We start from the raw sequence: 26,820 nt of genomic DNA on the forward strand, positions 1-26,820 counted from the left end.
GGGGCGGGGCCGCGCCTCACGCCACGGGCGGGCCGCGCCTCAGGGGCGGCGGCGGGGCTGCGCCGTCCTGTCCTGCGCCGTCCTGTCCTCTCCTCTCCTGTCCTGTCCTGTCCTGCGGGCGGGAGGGCAGCGGGAAGCTCGGCCCGGTGTCAGCGCGAAGCTGCTGTGCTTCTGCGGAACGGAAAATCCCGCCTAGGCTGCTGCATCGGCAGCCGGTCAGCGGCTTTGTATGGGCGCGGAAGCGTTAACCGCGCAGTTTATAAATATGAGAGTCGCCTTTAAAACCCTGGCTTTGACAAAAGCGCTTTAATTTCGCTTCAAAGTTGCTACCTCGTGATTTCCAAGCGTCGGTCACGCGATCCCGTGTGCAGCTGCGATGAATGTAACTGCCAAGCAAGGCAGGGCAGGCTGCCGGGTAGAAAAACGCTTTCCCGGGGCTTTGCTGCTGGTGAATTTGGCTGGCAGGGCTGTGTCTGCCGCTCCCGACGGGCTGACATCAGGTGGCCTGACCGGTGTCGCAACCAGCAGTTTGGGGAGTGCTGATTGCGCTCTGCCGCTCCGTTCGGGCTCTGTTTGTTTGGGATCGGTCTGGGGGCCGGCTGGGAGGCGGCACGCCGAGGGCAGGGCGCCGCGCGTTCCCGCGCACCACCTCTCCCTGATTTCACCGCCACTTTATTGCCTTCCCGGCCAGGTAGCGCACGTTGCGCTGCGGGAATAAAATGTGTACTTTAGCTGATATTGCCATCTGCTGACAAAAATGCAGACCAGTCTTGGTGTCATAGCTTCACGGGCTATCATGCTGGCTGGGGACCTCTGGAGGGTCCCGTAGTCCAACTTTCTGTTGAAAGCAGAATCCAGTCAGATGAGGTGGCTCAGGGAATTGTCCCGTTGTGTTTTGAATAGCTTCAGAGATGGAGATCTCACAGCCTCTTTGGACAAACTTTTCCACTCTTTGGCCACACTTGCAGTAACATGTTTTTTTTCTCCTGTATCTGAAGAGATTTTCCCATGTTCCAGCTTAAGTCTGTTGCCTCTTGTGCTGTCATTATGCCTGCCTGAGAAGGGTGTGGTTCCCCCTTCTCCACATCCTCCCATTTGGTAGCTGCGGATAGCGGCAAGATGTCCCCAGAGCCAGCTTTGTGCTTAGGGCTGAGCAAACACGGCTCATGTGCTCCAGCAGCCCCAGCTGTCGTGGTGGTGGTAAACTGGACTTGCTCCAGTATGTCAGTGTCTTTTTTTTATTCTGGGGACCCCAAACCTGGACACAGTACTCCAGATGTCGCCTTACGAGTCCCAGAGAGAGAGGAATAACCCCGATCCTTGACCTACTGGCTACCCCATTGCTGGCACAGCCCGCTGACTCATGTTCAGAGTCTTGCCCAGCCCAACCACCCTGTTCTTTTCTGCCAAACAGCTTTCCATCTAGTCACTGCCCAGCTTGTACTTTTCCATGGGATTATTCCATCCCAGGTGCAGGACTTGGCATTTGGCAAGTGCTAAACAAAGCTAGAGTAGCTAAAGTTATATTGTGTTTTATTTTTGATGTCATAAATAAAAAAATTATTCAGCACTATGCTGTGTGATCTTAAAAACAGGGAACCGAGTTGCCACCATTTTCTAGGCACTCCACACAAGCAGAGGATGCAGTGGGCATAGCTTGCATAGCTACAAGTTAAAAAAATGCAAGAACCTTGTTTCAGTGCTTGTGAAAAAGGTGAAGGATAGCAAAACTGACTAAACAGAAATGGCATTTCCTTCCGGATGAATCACATAGACGAGAAATGATTTAAGAATCATAGGTGAGAGACAACCAATTTATAATGGTGCAAAACAAGCAAAAGGGAATATATTGCAGTGACAACTTCCACCATGAATTAAGTCCATAACACCACACTTGTCTACCACCTACAGTATAAACAGAGAGAAGATGTAGTATTTCAATATTTATCTAAATCTCTGATGGACATCTATATTTAGATGGCTGTCTAAATTCACACTTGTTCCTGTGCAATCCCTCAGTGCTGCCTTTTTGCACTCACAGCTAAAGTGAAGTGGTGCAGGTGTGAAGACTGATTAACAAACACTAATCGGACTAAACCTATCCCTGGTCCTAGAGACTTCTGAAATCTTGTGTGATGGCACATGCAGAAACTCAAACATGTACCTGTTTTTATGTTGCCTCTGTACACTGGCAGCCAGCAGACCAGAGCAAGGTATCCCTTCAGTCCTACTGCAGCCTTCGGCCTTCCTCACAGCTGCATGCCATATTCAGGAGGTGAGGATGCTGAGCTATCTCTAGCAGCTCCCGGGCATTTAGGTTTAGTTGCATGAGTGTTATCGATGATAAAGTTAGCACCGTGGACTGTGCCATCTTAAAGTTACCTCTTTCCTTCTGGGCAGGGAAAAAGTAGCCCTGACTAGTTAACCCAGATCAATGCTGCCAACAGCTTTGATCTAAGAATCGTAGGTGCCTTGTCTGTGGTACACATGCCCCAAAAGAGACCATCCCTACTTCCAGCTGCTCTCGCTGAAGAACATTTATCAACTTAGGCCTTGTAGAGTTCCCTTTTAAAGCCAGGATTATGCATGGCTGTTAGGGACTGTCTGCTTGGAAGGCTAATGGGGAATACTTTTTCTGGTTCTCAGCACTGTATACAAAACTAAATTTTGCTGCCTGGAAGAAGAGACCAATATTAATTCATCATGTAGGGTGTCGCTTTATGCCTTCATCACACCCAAGAAGTCCTTCAATTGTCTATTAGGATCAAACCAGCTCTTTCTTTCACTGGATATCCTGAATGGTGTAAAGGTGCCTGCCAGGAAGCTCGTGTAAAATAGCTGCCTGCTTTGTTCCCTTCTATGTCTTTGACAGAAAGCCCTGAGCATTGCTTTCAGAGGTGTAGGGCTTATTTTGTATCCATTGCTTCACTCAATGCAGAAATGAAACCTGTGTTGCCGCTTCCACGAGAAACTCAAGCGCCTAGTGGTAATAACTTTGCAATTTCTAGACGGCAATCTGTCTGAAGAATTACTTGTGCATACAAATGGAAACACAGTACGTGATTGCTTTGCAGCAAATCAATTAAAACGTCCACCACTGTTTATTCTCCAGAATTTATTACAAGCCTTTATTATTTCTATTGCAATAGCAGCCAGAGGCACTTGCTAGAAGTGGGAGCTATGTTAAGAAACACCCTGCCCAAGCACATGGGAAAGAGGGATATTCTCCTTGGACATCTTGTAATCTGTGTGAAGACAAGCTGCAACAGGTAGGTGAGAAGTTTCACCCAGTTTCTCACACCTCCATTTTTTTGTGGAGCCAGTCCAAATCACTATAGCTTGTTCCAAGACTGTTTTTCCAGCTAAACCAGAATAATACTCGTACTAAACAAAGCAGTTGTTTCCTATTTGGTGTTGTAAGCAAACCATATTCTTTTCATCAGCTCTCACCTGTGGAGGCCTGCTCGTCTTTTAATTATACTTGCCTCAATGTACCTATTACTTTGGTCAGATGCTCTTGGCTTCAGACTTCCCATGTGGGATCAAATCAGGCTGAGGGGGCTGACAGCAATCTGGCTGATGCTGCCAGTACTCACTTAAATATACATGTAGTATGTCAGGTGATGCTGAATCAAGTATTTTTATCTTTTCATCTTTGTGTCTGCCCTAATGTATTTTGATGGGTGCTTTACCAACCTGTGCTAGTGTGTCCCTATCCAACCTTAGAAAGTCCTATAGTCACTCTTTAAGATCACATTCTTTCTCCATTTATCACTGAAGTCATTGAAACTTGTTCATTTTTATTACAATTAGGTGAAGGTATTTATCGCCTAGTAGCAAAAGCTTGGGACTTGAGCTCACCTGATTCAAAGTTTGTTCCAGCTTTGCTACAAACTTGCTGGATGATCTGGGCAGGTCCCAACCTCTCCAGTGCAATTTTCTCTTCTGTAAGGTGGTGCCCATTCCATGGCAACATGTGGCCCAGGAGCTCCAAAACCAGGTGTCAGCTAGTGAGCTGTTGAAAGAAAACACAGGAGAAATGCAGCTTATTATTGCAGCAGTCTAGAGACACACTGCACTTGTTGCTGTGAGCAAATAGGTGCACCATGTACTCATGCCAGGTACTGTGCATAAGCACTAATATGATAACAAACCCAAGGTTTGACCTATTAATGGCTGTGTATGGCTCCTGGTTTGCATTAACATCGGTTTACTGAGTCCCTGTGAGCACCATGCTGCCACTTTGTGAGTAACTTGGGATTTACTGTCGAATATGGGCAGAACTGTCACAGGGGAGTCCATGAGGGCGCTACCAATATCTGACTTGGCAGGAAGAAGAGGGAACAGGTTTATTAGTCACAATTCACCTGAGGAACACCCTGTTTATGGTTGGACTTGAAGACATTTTGTTAGTTTTATAGCAGTTTGTCCCAGGGAGTAGGGTCTGATGCAGTCGCATGGCCAAGGGAGCGCCGGCAGAGACTGTCCTTGGAGTCTTCAGAAAGTGGAATAGTTCTTCTGCCACTTCATATGATATTGTCTGGACAAGCAGACCATGCAGTTCAGGTATCACTTTTCCAAGGGAATTATAGAAGCCTATACCCATATGCTGGATACAAAGTATGTATGCATATATGTATATACATATATACACACCACTCATGAACACATCTGTGCAGTGCATATAAAATTACAGTCTGTTTCAGGTCTGTGCTGTAGGTTGGTGTCACGCTCCATCTATGCATCCAAGCCAGTGAAACATTTGCCATATGTCATGGTTTAACCCCAGCCAGCAACTAAGCACCATGCAGCTACTCATTCACTCCCCTCCTCAGCTGGACAGGGGAGAGAAATGTAACAAAAGGCTCATGTGTCAAGATAAGGACAGGGAGAGATCACTCACCAATTACCATCAAGGGCAAAACAGACTTGGGGAAAATTAATTTATTGCCAGTCAAATCAGAGTAGGGTAACAAGAAATAAAACCAAATCTTAAGACACTTTCTCCCTCACCCCCTCCTTCTTCCTGGGCTCAACTCCATTCCCGATTTCTCTACCTCCCTCCCCTGCCAGTGGCACAGGGGGATGGGGAAGGGGGGTTGTGGTCAGTTCATCATACGTTGTCTCTGCTGCTTCATCCTCCGCAGGGACAGGACTCCTCACGCTCTTCCCCTGCTCCAGCATAGTGTCCCTCCCATGGGAGACAGTCCTCCATGAACTTCTCCAATGTGAGTCCTTCCCACAGGCTGCAGTGCTTCATGAACTGCTCCAGGGTGGGTCCCTTCCACGGGCTGCAGTCCTTCAGGCACAGACTGCTCCAGCGTGAGTCCCCTGCTGGGTCACAAGTCCTGCCAGAAAACCTGCTCCAGCATGGGCTCCTCTCTCCATGGGTCCACAGGTCCTGCCAGGAGCCTGCTCCAGCGCGGGCTTCCCATGGGGTCACAGCCTCCTTTGGGCATCCACCTGCTCCGGCGTGGGGTCCTCCCTGGGGTGGAGGTGGATCTCTGCTCCACCGTGGACCTCCCTAGGCTGCAGGGGGACAGCCTGCCTCACCAGGGTCTTCACCACAGGCTGCAGGGGAATCTCTGCTCCGGCGCCTGGAGCACCTCCTGCCCCTCCTTCTTCACTGACTTTGGTGTCTGCAGGGTTGTTGCTCTCACATGTTCTCACTCCTCTCTCCGGCTACAGTTTCTGTGCTGCAGCAACTTTTTTTTCCCTTCTCAAATATGTGATCCCAGAGGCACTACCACCATCGTTGCTGAGCTCGGCCTTGGCTGGCAGCAGGTCTGCCTTGGAGCTGGCTGGCATTGGCTCTGTCGGACATAGGGGAAGCTTCTAGCAACTTCTCACAGAAGCCACCCCTGTAGCTCCCCGCTACCAAAACCTTGCCACACAAACCCAATACACCATAGCAAGAAGTTGCGTCCATTGTTCCTTCCTGATTTAGCTGTGTTCCCCGCTGGCACATCCCAGATTGCTCTGCTGGCACAGCCCTTGTGCCAGCTCTGAATGAACTGACTTGACATTAAAAGCAGGACATTAAAGCATTAGTCCAGTTAAAATGCCTTGTCAACATTGTGAGAGCAAAATGGACTATTTAGAGAAAACTTAGGTATGTGTCTCAGATTTCATTTTGCCGTGCAGCTACAGCCACAGTTGCTAGGCCTATGGTCTTGTTACTGATCTCATGAGACTTAGCATCTTTTTTAAATCATTGAGGAGATAAAGCAAAAAATGTATTGATTCATATATTTTAAAATCATGGAGACTATTATGATCACATAATGTTACCTCCTGCATATCACATAATTTCATCCAGTAACTCCTGAATCAAGCACAAAATGTTTCAGGTGAAACACGTCTTTCAGAATGAAAAGTAATTGTTGGGTTTTTTTAACTCAAATGATGAAGGAATCATCTCAGCAACTTTTTTCAACAGATACTTCTTCTCCATCTTGAAAATCCAGAGCGTGAAGTTTGAATTTGTCTAGTTTCAGCCTCTTGACACTGTTTTGTTACGCTTTCATGTGCAAAATTAAGGAGTTTTCCACTACCAGAAATCATCCTTTGTAGTGATTTGGGCCATGAACAAGTCACAGCACTTTCTCTTTACATTCTCTGAATAGATGGAGATGCTTTACTGAGTTGTGGCTGTAGAAATTTTTGATGAAGCTTTAAAATGTAGCTCACCACAATAGAAAACTGTAGGAATGAGGCAAAATGCATGGGATGTCAAACACAAAGTAAAAAATATGGTTTTCAGTGTAGACTCTTTTCCCCTTTTATACCATTCATAATCCACTGCATACCATAATAAGCATATCAGCAGGGTGTAGATTTTTTTTAAACTCAAGTAGGTCAGATCAGTGTAAGGGCCAGTTTTACATTTAGGAATAATAACAGAACCACCAAGACATGTTTGACTAACTGAATAAAAGTGTAGTCTTATTCCTTTGCTTCCTAAGTTGCTTTTTATAGTCTTCCTTTCAGATCCGACCTAATGGATTTAATGTCAAGGGGAGTCTGTCAGTGATGTCTGGATCTTTGAAACAAACCTTGTTATGTCATGCTAAATTAAGTTTTCCTGTTTCTCAAGCCAGGGCATTGGCTTTATTTGTTTTGTGAATGCTATCTCATCTGTAAAGACCTGGAAAATAATAAAAGCCTAATCAATCAAGTGGAATAGAATGAAGTGGTCTTTACTTAAACAGGAAATTAATTCTGGTATTCTACAAAGAGAAAGAGTAGAATATGGAGGGAAGGAAAGAAATATTGAAGTATGCAGACAAGATAATTTGAGGACTACATTCATTTTTATTGAAACGATGGTATGGAAAAAATGTTTTTTAGCAAAGCAATGTTCCTGTTGCAGAATATTAGTCTTACACAGAGTTACATAAATTTATATAGCTTTTATCAAATGCATAAAAGGGCAGGTCAAAAGAAACTGTGGAATTCAGAAAAGTATGAAACTATTGTGACATTTCCAAGGACCAAATGCAGACCCGCTGTGAGAAGGCACAACTCCATTCAGTCCCGTGTGTGCAGTACAATACTCCATTGCTGGAAAAAAGAGCCATGTGTATAATCTTTGGTTGGACTTGTAGCAAACATTAACGATTTAACACCACTCACTCAAAGGTTCCAGACAAAGGCAGTATTTTACATCCGTTCAGTGTTCATATTAAGTGAAGTACAAAAGGGACAGGCTTTGTGCTACCTCATTTTCTCTGTACAGAAAAGAATTCTGAAATTTCTGAGACAACATGAGATTTGGTTTACTTACGAATTTCCTAATAGTCACCATGACTGGCTCAATAAAGAAGTGTGAATTATTCTTGCAATGAGGCTCTGACTCTGAGGCAAATAATCATTGTTGTTAAAGTGCACTAAATAAGACCTGCAGCTGTTTGATCTGGAGCTCTAATCCTCTCAGTTCTTCTAAACTAAACAGAGGTGGGTAGATCAATAGTGATACAGTTTCACTCCAAGGGAAGAACAGCATGTGCAAGTCACGAGGTACAACACTGCCTTTTGTATCATTACTAAATACATGTCCCTGCACACTGCACTGCACTGATCTTCTTAAATGAAGAGCTCCATGTATTTGGGACCTCTGAGGCTACCATGTCACTGATGGGATGCCACTTCTCTCTGTACCCCATGGGCCTTTCCTTGTGCTCATCCCCATCCTACAACAACTTGATACTAGTCAAATAAAAGAAAGATGCCTATACGTCTCCTTCACTCATTTGTGGAGCCTATTCTTGGTTGCACATCCTTCATACTCACTTGTAGCTGATGGGAAGTCACCAGGCTACAGCACCTGCATAAATCCCAGGTGGAGAGGACAGCAGGCTGGGCCCCTGGATCTGAATGTGCAGAGAGGCAGCCTAAAAGCAGCGTGCTAGCAGAGCTGATTTTTTGGGGGTGTAAGATGGAGATATATATATGGCACTTTTGGGGAAAAAGAAACCCCAAAACCCAACCCAAAAAAATTATTTGGCTTGTTATCCTGCCCCAGTTCTATTTCACATCATTATATGGTATCTACCTTCATCCTGCCATCTATGAAATGGATTTGGTGCCCCTTAATTTCTAGTCTAAATTTACTCTTGTCTATTGATATGAACTGATGAACAGCTGCTGCATTTCCCTGGTGTGTGAATGAAATAATCTATTTTCCTGCCTCCTCCAGCAATGCATTTTGGAACTTACAAAGGTAATGGTGTCTGTAGAGGACTTTGAAAGCATTGCACAAAAGGCATGACAACTATGCAAAGAACTATTGTCAATATTAGTGAATCACTTCAGCCACAAAGGGAAAGTAGGTTTTGGTTTTAGAACAACAAACAAACCACAGCAGTATTTACCAAGCACTTTAAAGATAACACCAGCTACATAAATACTAAGAATTGTTAAGGTTTCTTTGTGAAAAGGTTAATTGCATGGTGAGAAACGGTATTGCAACTTTTGAGCCCATCTACAGGCAGAATAAGCACCTTTTGGCTGCAGGGAAGCCCTCTCTCCAAAGGCTCTGAGATGAAACAGATGCTCCCGATGGGAAGGTATCCACGCCTAAAAATCCCATGTTGGCTGAATAGTGTCTTTGCTGAAGCTAGATTCAGCTTCAGCCTGAACAGGGCAGAGAGAGGCTTTGCTGCCAGTTCTCCACCACAGAGCCTCCCCCACCACCACCCCGCCAACCTGTGTGCCCTATCAGCCAGCACTAACGAGAGCGAGGAGTGAGCTACAAGCCTCTCCCTTCAAGCCATGCTAGCCCCACATTTCAAATTTTGTTTAGAAATAAGAAAAGCCCGTTATAGCCCAATATCACTCAAAAAAAAGGAGGACCTGGTAACTTGCATCCTCTCAGAAGGAGGTCAGCAGACGGTCTGTACAGGATGCAGCATCCCAGGGGTTCTTTGCTTGTTGCGTGAGAGCCCCGGCTGTGGTGGCCAGTCATGGAGGCAGTTGGACACAAAATTTGGAAAGTCCCACTCTAAATGGTGGGGAGCAGACATGCACCTTCCCATGGAGAGGTGTAGTTCAAGAAGCAGCTCTTTGCTGAGTAACTGCCCCCTTTGGGGTGAGGCGACTCTCACAAGAAAATATGTCTGACAGAAAGGAGAGGCCACCTGCAGATGCTGGACACCTGCGTGTTGTCTCAGCTTGTGTACTTCAGCTGTCACAGGACCACCGTTGGCTTGGCCTGTCCTCTCTCCTGTGCTCTGCAATCAGGAAAAAAATAGGAGACCCTCACCAACAGTGGATGCTTCCACATTTTTCAGGAAGACTGCTTGATCATTACAGCGTGTCTGATATTAAGAGTATTTATCGCTCACCCAGCATGACTACTGAAGACCTTCTAATGATTATCCTCCCCCTTTACAACTGTGAAAGGGCTTTTCGTCTGTGTGAGTGTGGTTGTTCCCAGCTGTTGCTCTGAAGAAACTTTGGGGAGAAAAATCAATACTGAGGCCAGGCTGCCTACAGTCCCTCTAGCATTCTCCAAAACAGTATGTTCATCTTCAACCCACTGGGGGGTCCAAATAAAACTATCCTCTCCAGCGTTGCTTGTTAAAGAAGTTAGAGTCCAGTCCCATGTAATGCTGTACAACTTAAATTCCCAATAAGGCTCTTGAGATTTCTGCATGCTCAATATTTTTTAGTCTTTTGCAGAACTTAACCCTGGATACAATCATCCTCTAAGCATCTTGCATAATTCTTTGGTTCTGCACCAGTTCATCTGCAAGTTTCTGTTAGGCACAACATTATTTTAATTTAAAAATACAGCAGCATGAATTACCTAAACAAACAGATTTTTCTGGTGTCTTCTTAAATTGTTGGAAACCTAAAGCTTTCCTTTCTAATGCTGAATAGAAATTGAAAAGCAATTCCAGCTTGCAAGCAAATGTACGCCCACTTCTGTTCTCTTCACCAGAACACTGACTTCTTACCTAACTTACTCACAAAAACAATAACTTCATGATTTGGTAATATGTATGGCTAATTTGCACTAAGTAAACTAGATTCATTTGTGCTAGTTCACTAAAAGATTTTTTTTTTTAACTCACTGAAGCAAAACTGCAACAGTGCAGCTGAATCCTAGGTAGGTATTTTTTAAGCAGGGAATACTTTTTTCCTTACAATCTTCTCTGTCTTCAACTTTTAAAGCAATTTTTCAGTAATTTGCTATGGTTTGAAGGCAGATGAAGTGCCTGGATATATGTACTGAACTAACTTTATACCTCAATTCACTGTAAAATAATCTCTAATGTTTTTGTGGCTAACAGGATGTATTATATACTGATTATACTGCAGAAATGACTGGGTTTTAATGGGGTGTCTTACAGCAACATGGTTAAAACACAGCTCTTCACAAACCATCTACAATTTGCACTGCCTTCCCCACACAGGCACTAGTAGTGTATCTAAGTATCTCAAACACAACAAAGGCCAAAATTGCTGTTGAGAGTTCATTTTCCATGCCTGCATTAATCAGTGGGCCTAGTCGAGTGTGGCTCCATGTAACCCTCTCACCAGCTGCTCAAGCACCCGTACACTGCGCGCTTCTCCCTTAACTCCCGTCACAGACCTGGGGAACAAGTGCATTGCATAGTAGCTGTGGGTACTAAACCATAGTGTCACATATATGCGTGTACAGAACATACATATATCACTTATATAGCATCTGTGCTGTTGTGCCCAACAGCTAAATTTCTGATGTACTTGCGCCAGTGAATGATATGCCCTGATTGGTTTGCTCAGTGACCGATCCTCCCCCTTGCCCCCCCAAAATGCATGTACATAGACTGTAGGGTTGGGGATGGATCCCCATAGCACTGCGTATGCACTGCAAAATGCTATCAACGGCTGCTCTGTGTTTCTGTTGCCAGACATCGACAGATCAAGATGCTACAACTGAGGAGGACATCTCCTTGCTTATTGTTTGGTCGGTAGCTTTTGGCATAATTTGTAACACCTTGGATCATTTTTATGGAGCTTCATGTAGTAGCCAAAATGTTACCAAAACCCTAGGCTGGCAGGAGGACTTTTCCTGTTGGGATGTCACAGGTGGGATCTCACCTCTAGCCCCATGCGGCACTTGGAGGTAGAGAGAAATGGTCTGAGCTAGCGCTGCCAACGAAGGGAGGGCAGTGGCACCATGGGCTACTCCGGGACCAGCTGCATCCAAACAGCTGCGAGGTCTGGGCATCCTTTTGGCACAAGGGCCAAGTGCTCCCAACCCACACGTGCGCCCCGAGGCACCCGTTACAGGTGTGTGGCCATGCCAGTATGGGGACGCGTGTCTGAAACGGTGGGAGCGCTTGCGCGTGCGGGGATACGTATGCTGCAGGCATGGAGGAGCAAATGGCAGTGCTGGGACCAGTGGGATCCCGGAGTACAGGCAGGGCTGCAGTACCAACGCAGCTCTCAGGCCAAGCCCTGCTCTCGTTCAGCAATGCCAGGCTGAGGCCCTAGCCCATGGCGAGCCCATGGCAAGGGCCTCGTGCATTCAGGGAGTGTGTACTGGAGAGGCTAATCAGTTCTGTAAACTGTTCCAACAAGCCCTTCTCGGGCAACCTAGGTTTACTGTCATGGTACTGTGGTCAGGGCACATCTCTGTCAAACCGCATTTGCTACAGGGCTGCATTAGCTTTTCCTTTGCTTTTCCTTCGTGCGGAGGAGTCGGAGGATGCGTTCATTTTTTGTTAGTTCTGCTGGTAGTTCATTTGCCTGGAACAAAAAAACCTTGACATTAGCAGAAATGAACAAGTATTTCCAAGACGTGGTTTAAAAGCATTAAACTCTAAAGAAGATGGTACTGGGCATTGTAATGACATGTTTATTCCAGTGTTGTCTCCACCACTGTTGGAGATATCTTAAGAAATCACCTTTCAGTGTGCAAGTCTCACTCAAGTCTTCAAAATAATCCCAGTGTGGGATTTGAGTGGTCAGCTTATCTTGTGCTGACTGCCCAGGCTAAATGGTATCCCTTGCCACAGAAGCAATAGAGAGCATAGCTGCTGATTTTTTGGGGGGAGATGAGGCAGGTCTTTAAGTACCAAAGTCCATAAAAATCCAAGGAAAGATTTTAATTGCTATGAAATAGTCAGTGCTATTCTGTAGGATTGGTAATAGAACATCAGAGTTTGGTCTTCTGTATTTATTGAATACAATTTTGGTAACATAAAGTATTTATAATGAAGCTACCTCTGAAAATCAGTAATTCTGTCCTGCAAAGGCACTCTGTTGTGCGAAATTGCATGTTATTTAAAAAAAGAAAAATCAGTAGGAGAGGTTATAGCCACAGACTTTCTTCTACTGCACATCCTCCTGCTGCAAATCACCATCAGTAGCATAAAAATCTTGCGCACTGTTTGGGTGATAGTATCGAAACAAAAAGTCTATTAACACGAACTACTGTATGAGCGGCATTAACTCTGCTGCCATCAAGTGGAATGACACAGAAATAACAGGCACAGGTGTTATATTGAATGACCAAAACGTTTAGAAGGTATCTGCTGGATTACTTGTATTACAGACTTTCATTCACCCAGTCATAAACCAGAAGTAAATACCAGACCACACATTCACAGCTTAACAAATCCAGCTAGATATCAAATACTAGCGGCCAATAGTTCATAGACACAACTCAGAGGAAGACATTTTCATGGAAATTATCAAACATGTAATGTTAAAACACTTTACAGAATAAAACTAAGACAAGTTTTCTGCAGAAAAGTTGCTGTTTTAAGAAGGATATGAAACTATTTCAATAAACTAACATATTTACAGTAAGATACAGGAAAGATGCATGTAATTTGGGATATTTTTTGGTATTAGCAATGTGCTGAATCCTAGCCAAGTTTTCTTATCAAAGGCACCCAGACACACATTTCTCTTGCTGTGGAAATATCCTCCTTACACCTCTGTATGGAGATATGAATATAACTTATGACTTACCAAAACAGTAACAGATTACTGCTTCCCTAAAATGCAATCTAGCTAGCCCATGACTAGTTAGAGTTAACAATTTAATCTGTGGTGCTCCAGTGAATGAGTGCATGGTTTGCTTGTTCTCAGATTAATGTAACTTCACAAGAACTGGCATGACCAGTGGCACTGCTTAGCACCCTTATAGATGCTTGCATACAGAAACGAATGGACCAAACGGCGGTGCTTCAGGAGGGGATCAAGAGGCAACCACAGACCAACACAGAAGCGTGGGCTGCCACTGCCTCCGTGGCACACACAGCTCCACCGCTCGGTGCTCCCCACCTGCTCCTTGCCCAGGATGGCATGCCAGGACGTACCTTGTTCCTCAGGCACGGGTCTGCTCCTGCTTCTAGGAGCAGTGCCACTGTCCTCGCGTTGCCACTCAGGACGGCCGCGTGGAGAGCTGAGGTCCCATTCTAGAAAATACCAGTGGAGATGTTGGTACCATGCATGGGAAGAAATCAAAAGGCAGTGAAACACAAATGTTTGCAAAGAACAAACCTATGAACAAGAAAGAAGTAACACGGAAGAGATTAGGTCATCAAAGGTATCGGGTCTGATTTAGACAGGGTGCTGGCAGGCTAGTGGGCTATGAAGGAGGTGATTTTAAATGCTTTAATAAAAATGAAAGTCAAATTCACTTTACTAGAGCAATATTTCCTTTTAAAAGTTACCCTTGTCAGTAGATCAGAGGTGAAATGAACACAGCACTTGCTTCTGCCTGGCAAAATCAGCCATTAATAAGTGAAACAGAAGCACAAGCAGTAATGGAAACCATCTGGGCATTTTATCTTCTTTCTCTGATGATTAATGGTCTCAAGGTCAGACAGCTAAATGGTGATTTTTTCATGACTGGCCTTTTGTTTGTGGCTGCAAATGGACAGTTCAAATAAGTGTGGAAGCTCTTTCATATTTGTAATTAACAACTAAATTAATGCCACCTGGATTTTCAAGTACATCAAAATTGCCAATTAGTTGCATGCACAGAGGCTGTCAAAGTATGTCATTTATAGGCACATAAAATTAGATCAGCTATTAAAAAGCAGCTTCCAAATATCTGTTATTTTTCAAGTCATTTTTTGAATTCAGAGGAAACCAAAATCAAGTAGAGAATCTGCTCACAACAGATCTTTTAGGATACTATTTTTATGACTAAATGCAATAGAGGACAGGGTATAATGCTAAAAACTGCACTGTTGAAAGCAATCCATTTACAGTAGAAATAAAAACAGATGACAAAAAGGTGGAGAATTCCTTCTATGACACAATGTGCTTCCTCATTCCAAAAATAAAATTCACAATTTCATTTGAAAAGATTAATTTGTGTGTGGCATTAAAGGCTAAATAAGATAATTTCATTTTTCTCTTGACTTTTTTAGGCCTAAGCTCCTTATTGTCTTTCAGTGGCGTAATCATAAACATCAGGTCTTTCATCAGACCCTTTGCCTTCTTGAGTTTCTGCATAAAAATCTGTGTGTTTCACTACTAACCTTCAGCAGGCCAAGTGTAGGAGAGAATTTCAGCAACTCTTCTATCACATTGTTGTACCCTTTAATGGCAGCCTTCAGTAAAGCAGTCGTACCGTCCTTTAAAAGACCGAGGAAGCTCAGTTCAGTTGTTACCAATGCTTTCTGCATTCCCCTTGGGTGAAGAGAAACGCCAGTTCTCCCCCACACCTCTGTGAGGAGGCACCTCCACAGCATGTGCTGCTGGTTTTAGGGCATCTGGAGGATTGTTCCTCTGGCAGGTGAAAACTTCAGGGTAAAATGAACCAGTGACACCATATTATCACCTTTGTCTCTCATTTATATAGACATTTCCATTCCCTTATTCCAGAAGGTCCCTCCAGGAAGCTGTCCCAGACACAACAGGAAAAAGGGAGCCCATGGTGGGACTTTACAACCTGGCAAGCAGGATGGACCCTGGGGACACCAGGCCTCCATTCAGGCAGACCTGCAGCCTCAGAAAAAGCCAGGAGGCGTTAAGCTGTAGACAGAGCACAGGAAGAAGTGCTACTCACATCCCGCGCAGCATCTCGCTCAGCGCCCCGCAGCAGCATTACTCGCACCACTTCGCTGTGACCCATCTGTGATGCAATCCACAAGGGAGCTGTCCCATCCTGCAAATAAAATAAGACTGCTAACCATTTTGCTTTGAGATCCTGTGCTCCCTGGTACTTTACCGCCCAAGTCTGCCTACTGGAATGGATGTACTTCAATTCCTCAATTAAATCCTGCATCGTGGACAGACACATGCAGAGTTGCTTCCAAAAGCACATGGGAGCTTGGTGTGTCAAGTCAGAACCTCTCCAGTTGTGGAGTAGAGCCATCCTTAGCTGCTTTCTCTTGCACAGTTGGCCTGAAATGTGCATTGCTATGTGAACAGTTAAAGCCCTCTTTGGCTTACCAGTTGTGCCTAAAATACACGGGGAAGTTTGAAATGTAAAGGTATCCTGTGTACTTTGAACCCTAGGTGGCTAGACATGACAGAAGATACTGGCAAATCTCAGCGTGCATGGGCAGATTCTGGAGCTGGGTCTCTGTACATATGGAGTGGAAGCTGTTTATAGAAGCTAAGGAGCAATGCAAGATGATCACCAACTTTAAATATTAAGTTACATTATCCACCCTCAGGGAATCTGGTGAAAACCTCCTGTCTTACAGCAATGGTGAGTTAAGAACTCCACTAGAAAACAAGGCAATTATCAAGGAATCCAGCATGAGAACAATCTCATTGGAAAAATTGTCCTATGCAATCATTATTTGAGCAGAAAACCTCAGAAAATAAAATGCACATTCAGAATAAGCTAAACTTTGTGATGGATCTCCATCCCAAAGGCAAAGGTGAGTTGAAGCAGTAGAAGTATTTCTTACCACAATTAGAATTCAGTTTTGTGTCTTGTCCTCCTTTTACTTCTAAATGACCCGATTCTCCAGACTACAGAAGGACTCCAGTGGTTATGTGGTGCCAAACTGATTCTCGTGGGCCTTTAACAAAAGACTTTGCCTGTATGGACTTTAACATAAAAGTGAGGCCTCACATAGCAGGGTGCCTGCTTCTGCCTTCAGCGCTTGCCAGTTCCCCTCGCCACCCTCAACAGCCTGAAGACTTGGCAGGAAAAAGGAAGACAAAATATACTGGGGCTTCCAAAAGAGCCTTAATGAGAAGTTTCAGAGGAAAACAACTTTTTTACTTTAAATAAGATATTTCCACCCTGATCAAAGAAGCAATCTCTCTCCCCAGTGCCAACAGAAGATTCATATGACTTGCTCATGCAATCCAAAAAACCATTGTTGAACCAGTTCTCTGCTTTCTATGGGCTAGTGACTTAATCCTTTGGAAGAAACAGAAAAGTTATTTCTTCCTTTGATATAATATTCTGGGCTTCCCTTTTTCTGATTCTGAGAAAGAGCAAATGCACATCCTGAGATCTTCAGTCTTCTCAAATGGTGAGGAACAGGATCTTTGCCCGCTCTTGTATCCTTTCTCTATAAATTAACTCATTGAAATTAGTGACTGACCTCATTCTAGTATATATCCTGTTAATACAATGTGTGTTTTTTGTGATTCAAAAATAACAAAGGCTCTCTTGTACACAGCGTATGTGATGTTAGCATGATGGCAAACCCCGTCCATCTCCAATTTATAGTGTTTTCCTTACCAGTAAGCTGACACTTCATATTTTTTCTAATCTTCCCCCACCAGAGGGCTCTAGAAAATAGCAATAGGGGCACTGAAAAAGCCTATAAAACTTGGAAAATATCTGAGAGCAGCCTACACAATTTAATCTGTATGAAGAACCAATGCTGTGCAAATCCACACTTCTATTTACACAAGAAATGCAAGCACAAGCACAGCATAGGGAATATAGCACCTTTCTTTTACTCACAGTGAAGTTTGTAAGAACAACTCTTATTTTCAGGTATAAGTGAAAAGAAGCAGAAGGAAATCCAAGTGTTGGGTAACATCACTGTTACCACTAACTGTCCTTAATGGTATTGCTATTAGACATCATCCTCAGTATCTCAGTTATAGGCTAGAAGCAAAAATACATTGTGAGAAAGAGTGACTGTCTTGGAGGACTTAGCGTGAAGAGAAGAAAAATAATGAAGTTGATAGTGGGCTCACATTGACTAATGTCAGCTTCTGTCTCTTAAGCAAACAGCATCTAACATGCACGTTTATGCAAATGTGTATAGTATTTATATGGAGTAGATGAGATTTCTGTCCATTTTCATGTTGGTGTATGGTGCAAAAGAGATATTACAGTGTACTGAGAGGCCACATGAGAATTCCTGTGTAAACAGATATTAGGGCTTGGAGATAAATCAGGAAGAAAGTGAGAAGAGGGAAAGATGTAGTTCAAAACCTACTTTCATTTCCTTGTCCCTCTGCCCAGCCAGCAGACTGCAGACCACTACATTCCTAGAACAATGTTAAATACCCCATATGTTTTTAAGCTGTGCTTATTTCTGCATTTGATTACAAGCTAGTATATATGGACTACATCTTGTTATATCCAGCAGCCAGCAGTTCTGAACATACTCTGACCGAAAGTTCTGATTCTCTTTCTCTTACCCATTAACTAATGACTTTGCTTTGCAGCTTTGAATCTCAATGTTTGCTTGTGGCTTGGAGTTTTAGAAAGGGCCAGATTAGGATGGGAGGTGAAATACCCCTCAAATTCCCAGTAAGGACTTCCAGGGACAGAGACCCTACTCTCAGGCTACTTGGTGTCATCTCCTCCACTGTTCTGCCTGCCCATCAGACCACTCGCACCACTACACCAGTTGAATTCTAGCTAATAAATTGCTTGCTTGTCTGAAGTCTACACTCTATATAGGTTTACTGGCTTACATATATATGTAATAGCATATCATGTGTTAAGAAAAAACCACGAATTTTCAGAGTATTTTGAATCCACTTAGTCAGTTAGACTAAAGTCTGCTGGGACACAGGCTGCCAAAACAGTGTAAAATTCATTGGCAAATAATCTTCTCACTCTGTTTTTGAGTTGGAGAAGCAAAGAAACTTCTCCCGCACTAGGCTTCAGACACTGCCCCCAGCTCTGTCTAGACAAAAAGATGACAAAAGAATTCCTGCCTGGCTCCACGATGTCAGAAAGAACAGAAGACGGCTAAAATCCAAGAGAAATGACATTGCCAGGGAAGAAACCTGCCAGGAAGCTTCACTGTTCAGTCTTCCGAGAGCTGAGCTGAAGGGCCTGCACACAGACAGACAGCACCATCTGAGATGCTCTATGGTGTCAGGAGCACCCCTGTGGGACTGGCAGATGGGACACAAGACTGAAGGGAAACTGGTGCCCAATGCAGCAGCAGGAGCAGACATACAAGGCAGATGCACATGCTCAGGCACATGAATTAAGCCCCCAAATTCACAAGATAGAGAGGAAAGCCTGGACACCATGAGGAAGGAAAAGCATTGATTCACACCTGGCACTCTGCAGCCCTGTATTCAATTTTATGTTGCTTAGAAAAGTTTCCTACAGCAGTGGGAGCAATGTAGTTTGTAACTGACAGTAAGAGTCATCTGGCACCAAAACTGCCCATCTAGAGCTACATTCCTCATGACCAACATGCCACCTTCGAACAAAGTACAAATTTGTTTGTTAGTAAGAAAGACTGAAGTCCATCCAACCATTACTTTACTAATTAAACAGTAAAAATGTTCCATTTGTTAAGGAAATGTTTCAGATTACAGTGGGCCCAAATACAAATGCCACGGACTTACCCAGGCATAATCTTAGCAGGGATCGGAGGTACCCTGAAGCAAAGTAAGCCTGTCCTCCCGGAGATGAAACAGAGCCAGGAGGAACATTCACACAGACTCAAGTCTTTGCCTCAACTAAGATTTAAAAAAGCCTCATGAAACATTGTGTTGTAGAAATGGGATTAGAGAGCTAAAAAAATATTGTCAGAAAGAATTAGCTGGTGTACTATAATTATGGTTAGCAGAATGCAGTTTTTATGGCAACATGGTTCAGCTAAATCTAAGGCTCACCAACTTTATTTTGACCGAATCAAAAAGCATTAATGCATACCTTGGTTTATCCTTCTACATTGATCTTTCAGACTGTGTTAATTAACAGCTTTTAACATTTCTTAACCTTGATCTTAATCTTGGGAGACAGTGTGGAGGCAACCTAGGAGCAGCTAAAGGATCAATACAGGGAGTAGCTGCCAGCACAGCTCTGGTGCTGGAGAGGTAGGGTAAGAGACAGCAGGAAAATTACTTTAGTTTGGACACATAAAATACTAATCCAGTTTCCTTATACTACAGGAGCAGCAAGGAGGCTATGCAGACCTACAGATGCAGCGGAAGTCATATAGATCAATCGCTGCTGCCAGGCTATGATTTGTCAGGCTTTCGGTGTAGAAGAAAGGAAATACTGAAAATACCTGGCAAAGCTTGTCACATGCCACTTTTATTAGAGTTTTCACATTCATTTACTCTTGCCTGCTGATTTTTTACTTGCTGTAGTCAGTGATCACAGCCACCTGGCAGACATACGTGACTGACTGCAAGGACAAGACCTTATCCCATCAATTTAAAATGTACAGTGAAGACCCAGGACAGCTACCTTGCCTGCAGGGTTTCAGGAGACCACAGGGGAGGCTCTCTCAAAGCAGGAAAAGATTCCTGGGAAGCCCTGTCTCTAAACAGACATTTCTACCGGCTGGGAGTAAAGCTAGCTGTGCAACTCCCACACCTGGCTACTCAAAGCAGCATCTAAATATGCTGTTTAAGCACTGATTTTAGAGTCAGGAAACAGCTAAACAATCAAGGAACCCTTTTTTGGAAACCAAGAGAGCTTTTATATATGTCTCTGTACACCATGTATACTTATGTACCCCACAGTCAGTTTAACACCGAGGAAATCTCTTGTACCCTTACCTAACACCAGTGTACAGTGATACAAGGTGGATCTAGCCCTTAGTACCCTAGCAGGGACCTCTGAACCAGCCACAAATCTAGCTCATACATATAATTTAATGATCAAACAGCAGCCCCGCTGCCTAGAGAGGAGCTAACTTCACACTTACGGTTGCCACTGGTCGTATGTGTTTGCAGGATCAGGCCCACTAGAGTAACTAGCTGGAAATGGGGACAGCAAGGCTTTCCACAGGTATCAAGAACTTCCAGAGATGAAGGGAACACTCACGCTTGAGTTTCAGAGTGCACAAGGATGACACAAAGTAAAACTAAAAAAAGTAAAACTAAAAGTAAAAGCTTTTGTCAAAGACCAGCTTCGATGCCGAAGCCACAGTACTGAAGGCCTGGTGCTTTCAATATACTGAATTTAGTACTGTCTCCCACTAGAGCTCCCAGATTTTCAGAAGCTTTTCCAAGGACTTCCAAAAGAACGCAGGGATGTGGTAGCCTGTGTAGACCTTCACAAGTAACCTGGTATAACAGAAGCAGATCAATGGTTGCAAGAGGCAGTGCAAGGACCCTACATCAACATTATATACAGCTAGAGGGTTTTATTTTTATTTAGTTTGGTCCCTGGCCCAAACATGCATGTGGTTCAGACCTGTTCAAAGGATCAGTCAGTGGTTTGATCTGCTTTAGGGTGTAAGCGCAACTGGTGCAGACCTAGAACAGAGCTTCCAGTTTCACTTCTTCCAGTAACAATCTAGTTTGCATGCAAGCTGAGATGACTGGGGTACTCGCTTCAAAAACACATTACCAATCTGAACTAAAACACAGATGCAGGCACAGCCACAATCTGCCTCACAGTGAAACACCTCCATGGGAACCTGATGCCTGGAGAAAATTCTGGTGTTAATTTTTTTATAACTGTAAAAAATTAGACTTCAGCTCTACCCTGAAATGTTGAGCTTACCTGCCGTGGCTGGTTAACCTTTGCTCCGGAAGAAAGCAGCAATCGGATGACATCCAGATAGCCTCCTTGTGCCGCCAGGAAAATCGCAGAAGCTCCATCCTAAGAACAAATACATCCAGCTTACACTGTGTTGAAATGACGCCATTTTTCCAAACAAAACCAAACCAAACTGAATCAAGTTCTTGTTCTTAAGCTGTTATGCACTGTAACAGCAGATATACAGCCATGCTCAAGAAATAATTACCAAAATCCAAAGTCTAGTTCATAACAAACTATGGTAACATTTTCATCCAGTATGTACAAGTACTGGCTCCCATCATGTATCAAACTGAGCATTAAATCCTGGGTCTGGAATACTAAGAATCTAGTTCATTGAAGCATTGATCTACATAACTAGAAATTCATTCCTGTATAGCAATATAGGTTCATTTAGCATTTATATGTTCATAGAGAAGTGTTCTGCTACATAGACACATGGTGAAAACATGTTCAAGGACTTTGCAAGACTGGAGGCTCCAGCACTGAAGTCTACCCTTGCAGCTGAAGGAGTAAGTACCATGCCATACTGCTGTGCCACCCTAGCAACTACCATGCCACTGCTCTGGCACATCTTGTAGAAGAGACTTCACCTGTAATATAGTAATGTAAAAGTAGCACGTGCAAGACAGAGTATCTCATAGCCCTATCAGAAAACAGCATTTTCCTGCAAAAAGCTTGTGAAAGAACAAATTGTGAACAAATAAGGGATTTTATTTTTCTTCAACATGTCTTTCATGTGCAGATGTTCTCAGAATTTGACTTCACAGAAACTTCTTCCTTAGGAAAAAAAATTAAAGGGCATATTTCATTAAGTTTTTTTGATTAAACATTTCCAAACAGCATTATAGTCCATCCAACCAACTAGAAGTGGAAGTCTGCATTGAGAGTGGGACAGGTGTTTACCCATCCTATATCCTCAGCACAGAGGGTGCTAGGGCAAGTTTCTCCAGGAGGTGAGACTCCTTTAGTTTAAATGGAGACCTGAATGAACCCCTTCACTGCATCTCACATGTATAAGTACACATCTCATGCCAACTCATGCATATGCTTATCACAAAATACAGGGCATTTTAGTGGAAGCCTGTTGTTGACCTTGTCGGCATATCGCTATGTTGGGATTGAATGCTGCTGTCTGCCGAGTGATACTGCTTAGCTACTCCTCTTCCTGCAAAACTCAGCACAGACTTACTGAACCATGAGCTGAATATAGTGCCCCAGGGACTGAATCTAGAATGTTTGACCTTGATTTCAAGACAAATGTCCTGGTAAACAAGAGAGGTGTCTGCTGGCACTACAAATGCATACCCCTGGGCCCTCTGAGGTCCTGTTTTCTCTGTTTGCTATGCAAGTACGTGAAATAGGGTGATGGTATCAGGTCCTTTGCAGGCTACCTCTAGAGACCTTGCTGGCATATCGCTATGTTGGGACCGAATGCAGTTGGCTGCTGAGAAATACTGTTTAGCTACTTGTCTTCCTGCAAAACTCAGCACAGACTTAGTGAGAACGCTTCCATTTAGAAAGTAAACAAGGCTGTGTAATATTAAAAGAGCTCTTTATTGTAGCATCAATCAAGATGGAGAACCTTGGGTTCCCTAACACCTAACCATTTTAAAAATTATTAGAGTTTTGTACTTGATTGGAATTGATGCTGTAATGAGAAAGCTCTTTTGAGGCTATAACATATTTCTGCAAGAAATACCGTTTAGTTAGGGTATTCTCTTGACTTCTCTACCCCTCACATGTGTCAATTTAAGGTTACAACACTTACCTTGATGGTTTGGGGAGGACTACCGAAATGCATGCTCTAAATCCCTCTTATTTGTCCACCTGCCAGTGAAACTGCCAGCCAGATACCACTCTGCAAATGCAGCTTGGCGATGTCTCACAAAAGAAGCCAGGCTAATGCCCATTTTCAAGAGACTGTGTTCTTATTTTATTAAGCAGCTGTTTCTGACTCTTTTTGCCCAATGGCTGTGAGCAATAAAAATGCATCTCTAAATCCAATTGCAAATATTGCTTATTTCCAGGAGAGACAACAAGAAAATTATTTCACTGCCTTCACATCTAGGTAAGTGTCTGCGGGTGTGGCAGCATGGATATTTTTTAAATTGAGTGGTAACCCCAGGGATTACTATGCAGAGGTATGAATCACTGCCCTCAGATTAGAAAGGCAATCTCTATTCACGCAGCAGTGAGGGTGCGACACCCCTCTTTATAAATGTGGGGTGAGAGCAGCGCAGAGGTGGGGACCCCCTGTTCGACCAGTGCACAGCCCCTAGCGTGCTGGTGGCTTCCGTGGCCACCAGCCCTCAGCTCCCACACACGCTCATGAGAGCTGAGTGTGACAGCAACCTGCAGACCCATACCCCATGGAAATGGCTGAAAAAAATCATATATCCCTGGGAAATTACTTCCTTTTTGTCAGTCTTGAGTGCCCTGGGGTAGGAAAGCATGATGGGAAGTGGAGGGAAAATCTGCCATTCATTTCTGTTGAATGCTGAAAAGCTCAACTTATTTGCGTCTCTGTTGAAGTAAATTAAATCCAGTGCTTCATTGGCTTAATCCAGCTTTCTGAAAAGCCAACTAAACAACATCAGTTCAGCCATATTAACCAGTCTTTGCCCAAAACACTGACAAGCTAGAGATGCACAAATACCAAATAACATCATTTTAACTAATATTTTTAAAAAAGATTTAAAAAGTATTTAAAGATTTTAACTTATACTACTCTTTCTGGCAGAAAACTGATGAACTGTTTTTCTAGTACCTCAGGGGCTTCATAGCTATTCACTCTTATGTTTGCAATGCAAGTCATGGTAAAACATGACATGGTCTTTTCTTCAAGGCTAATAGCACAAATCTGATCCAGATTTGGTACATATCCTTCATGCAGGTAAGGAACCAAAAGGCAGCCAAATCATCTTTTCTGATTTTGTGCTACTTCTCCCAGGATCATGAAAAGCAGAGAGTTAACAAAATGCACATCTTAGAAGAGTACTATAAAACTGCAATGTTGGCAAATGCTTCTCTGTGCTGGAGCCAGAGTATCCACTGTTGTCCAACCAACAGCACATTTATTCCACCACCAATGTTGTCAATACTATCTGTGTCAAATAACTCACATAAAGTTGATCGTGAATGTTGGCACCGTGCTTCAGCAGAGTTTCCACTACTTTTGCATGCCCGTACTGACAAGCAGCTAGAAGAGCAGTACCTCCATCCTGTGAAAAAAACAAAGAATGGGTACAGCCAGGTGAGAGGGCACGTGCTGGACTGAATATCACCATAAAACATAAGCAAATTTTAAGGTTCTTCAGAATTTGGCTCACAGCAGTTCTGTAGTGACTAGCTACCGAATCTTTCATCATTTCAGTACCAAGTCTTGCCCCATAAATCTTTAAACTTGGCTCTGTCACTATAAACAGTTTTCTCTCTCTTTTTTTTTTTTTTTTTTTTTTTTTGTGAGGGACAGAAACCAAGAAAATTCTTTTTGTTCCTCGTCTTTTGCCTTCCCACTAGAAGCTTTGTTCCCTTCACAACTCCAAACTCCTCCATGTCTCTTCCCTTTACAACCAAGTTCCCCACCCCTGCCAAGCTCTTCCACCTATTGAAGGTTAGCACACCTTTCCCCTGCTCCAAAGCCTACTGATCATCTACCTTTCTTTGGCCAGAACCTCATGCCCTGTCGTGTCCTGCCTCCCATCTGTTGATTGTTGGTCTGAAGAAGAGTAGGGAGGATGCACCTTAAAGCATTCTAGCTCACTGTGGGAGTGTGCATCAGACCAAACCCATGACCGTCAATGAAAGCCCCGTTACTTCTGCTGAAGAAGTGATCCCTGCAGGTAAGAGCAATCTCAGGTGGCTATAGTTGCTGTACATCACCACTAAAGGGAGACCTAGGCACGTGTATCAAATCCTGCTTGTAAACCTGCTCCCTTGGGAGCTGTCTGAGAAGGGAAACACCTCAGTGTCAGTGGCTGATGACTCCAAGCCAGCTGAAACAACTAAGATGATAGCAAATGTGAGTCTGGCTGTCTTGTTAAATGCACTGTGCCCCTCTCAAAAATTACCCTTATTTCTGACACTGATATGGAGAGGAAGTTCTTATCTTCTGCCTGGGATGGCACCATGCCATCATGCTAAGATGACGCACAACCCCAGTCACCCACACCAGAGGTCTCTCTCCCCTTCCCTGCCTTCTCCCTGTTTCAAGCCCCTCCTCCACAAGACAAGCTATCTAAAGTATTTCAGAGAAATGGTTTCTAGAGCTGTTATTAATGTGGGCAAGAGATTGTGTTTTCCCTCAGACTTGTTCTCTGAAACAGCTCCAAAGCTTTGTTTGAATTTTTCCACACAGACAGATATCCACAAGAGAAGTTACAGCCCAAATTGCCAAATGGCTCTTTTATGATGGGAAGTGCCAATCAAATTTATTAATCTGTGGTGTTTTTTCATGCCTGTAATAACCTCATGAAAACTGAAGCTCTGACACGACTGAAATAACCCACAGGGACTGTCTATAGCAACTCTCAAAAACTCATATTCACCCTTCCTCCCTACGACACTGAAAAGCAAACAAGGCTTGAGTGTCAGCAAAATCACAGGTGTGAAGATGTTATGTGACAATCTAAGAACTGCATATTAATTCTGGATTATTTGAGTAAATATATTGTGTAATCAGGTCAGTGGAATTAAGTTACTCTATAGCTACAATGAGTCATTAGACTTTCCTGCCAAATTAAACTACCCTAGTTTAATAGGAACTGCTGGAACAAAACACAAAAGCAACCACAATGGTTCCTGGATTAAAAAACACCTTATACACACTTAAAAGACAATGGCAAAAGCTAACAGCTTCGTGAAACCTATTTCCTGTCTCCAACCAGCTGACAGCCATTTTGCTCAAGTAGTGAGTTAAGAGATCAAAGGGCTACAAACAAAAAACAGAGACATTTTTTAAATATTCCTCCCCTGAAGGAAATGGCGACAGAAAGGTTAGTGAGTTAAGAAAGAAACTGTGCTATCCAAATTGGAGGTCCTCTGTGGAGAGGCAGGGAAGGATGAGCTATAGGAAACTTAAAAATATTGAGGGTCCCCATGTGGAGGGTAAACAGACATGCTCAGTTAGCTACATGTGGGAATAGTTTGTTTATTGCTTTATGGTCTGTTTTTTGTTTTCTAACCAGTCTTTGAGTTGTGTTCTCAACAAACTCCTGTTATTTTAAGAAGATTGTTTGGTTATTAACATTATTTCTGGAGGGAACCAAATGACAGGTCCCAAATAAAAAGCAGGCCTGCAAAGCTAACCGCAGTTAGCATAGCAGAGCTGACGCGCAATGCTTGGAGTACAACTGTGTGATCCCACCTTGGGAGATGTCACAGCTTGAGGTTTAAGAAGGGGGACGCTTCTC

General features: G+C 43.6%; 1 protein-coding gene across 1 annotated transcript in view; it reads right to left on the reverse strand.

Moving 5' to 3' along the window:
- Positions 1-7,301: 7,301 nt before the first annotated feature.
- ANKRD29 (ankyrin repeat domain 29) overlaps positions 7,302-26,820 on the reverse strand; it is a 33,982-nt gene continuing 14,463 nt past the window's right edge. Inside the window, exons 5-10 of the mRNA XM_075023145.1 lie at positions 24,532-24,630; positions 21,371-21,469; positions 15,524-15,622; positions 14,994-15,089; positions 13,821-13,919; positions 7,302-12,240 (exon numbers count right to left, since the gene is read on the reverse strand). Of these exons, the coding sequence (XP_074879246.1) occupies positions 12,157-12,240; positions 13,821-13,919; positions 14,994-15,089; positions 15,524-15,622; positions 21,371-21,469; positions 24,532-24,630 (576 nt within the window). The 3' untranslated portion in view covers positions 7,302-12,156. The remainder of the gene's footprint in view (positions 12,241-13,820; positions 13,920-14,993; positions 15,090-15,523; positions 15,623-21,370; positions 21,470-24,531; positions 24,631-26,820) is intronic.

The sequence above is a fragment of the Buteo buteo genome, chromosome 3, assembly GCF_964188355.1.
Source record: "Buteo buteo chromosome 3, bButBut1.hap1.1, whole genome shotgun sequence".
Taxonomy (NCBI): Eukaryota; Metazoa; Chordata; class Aves; order Accipitriformes; family Accipitridae; genus Buteo; species Buteo buteo.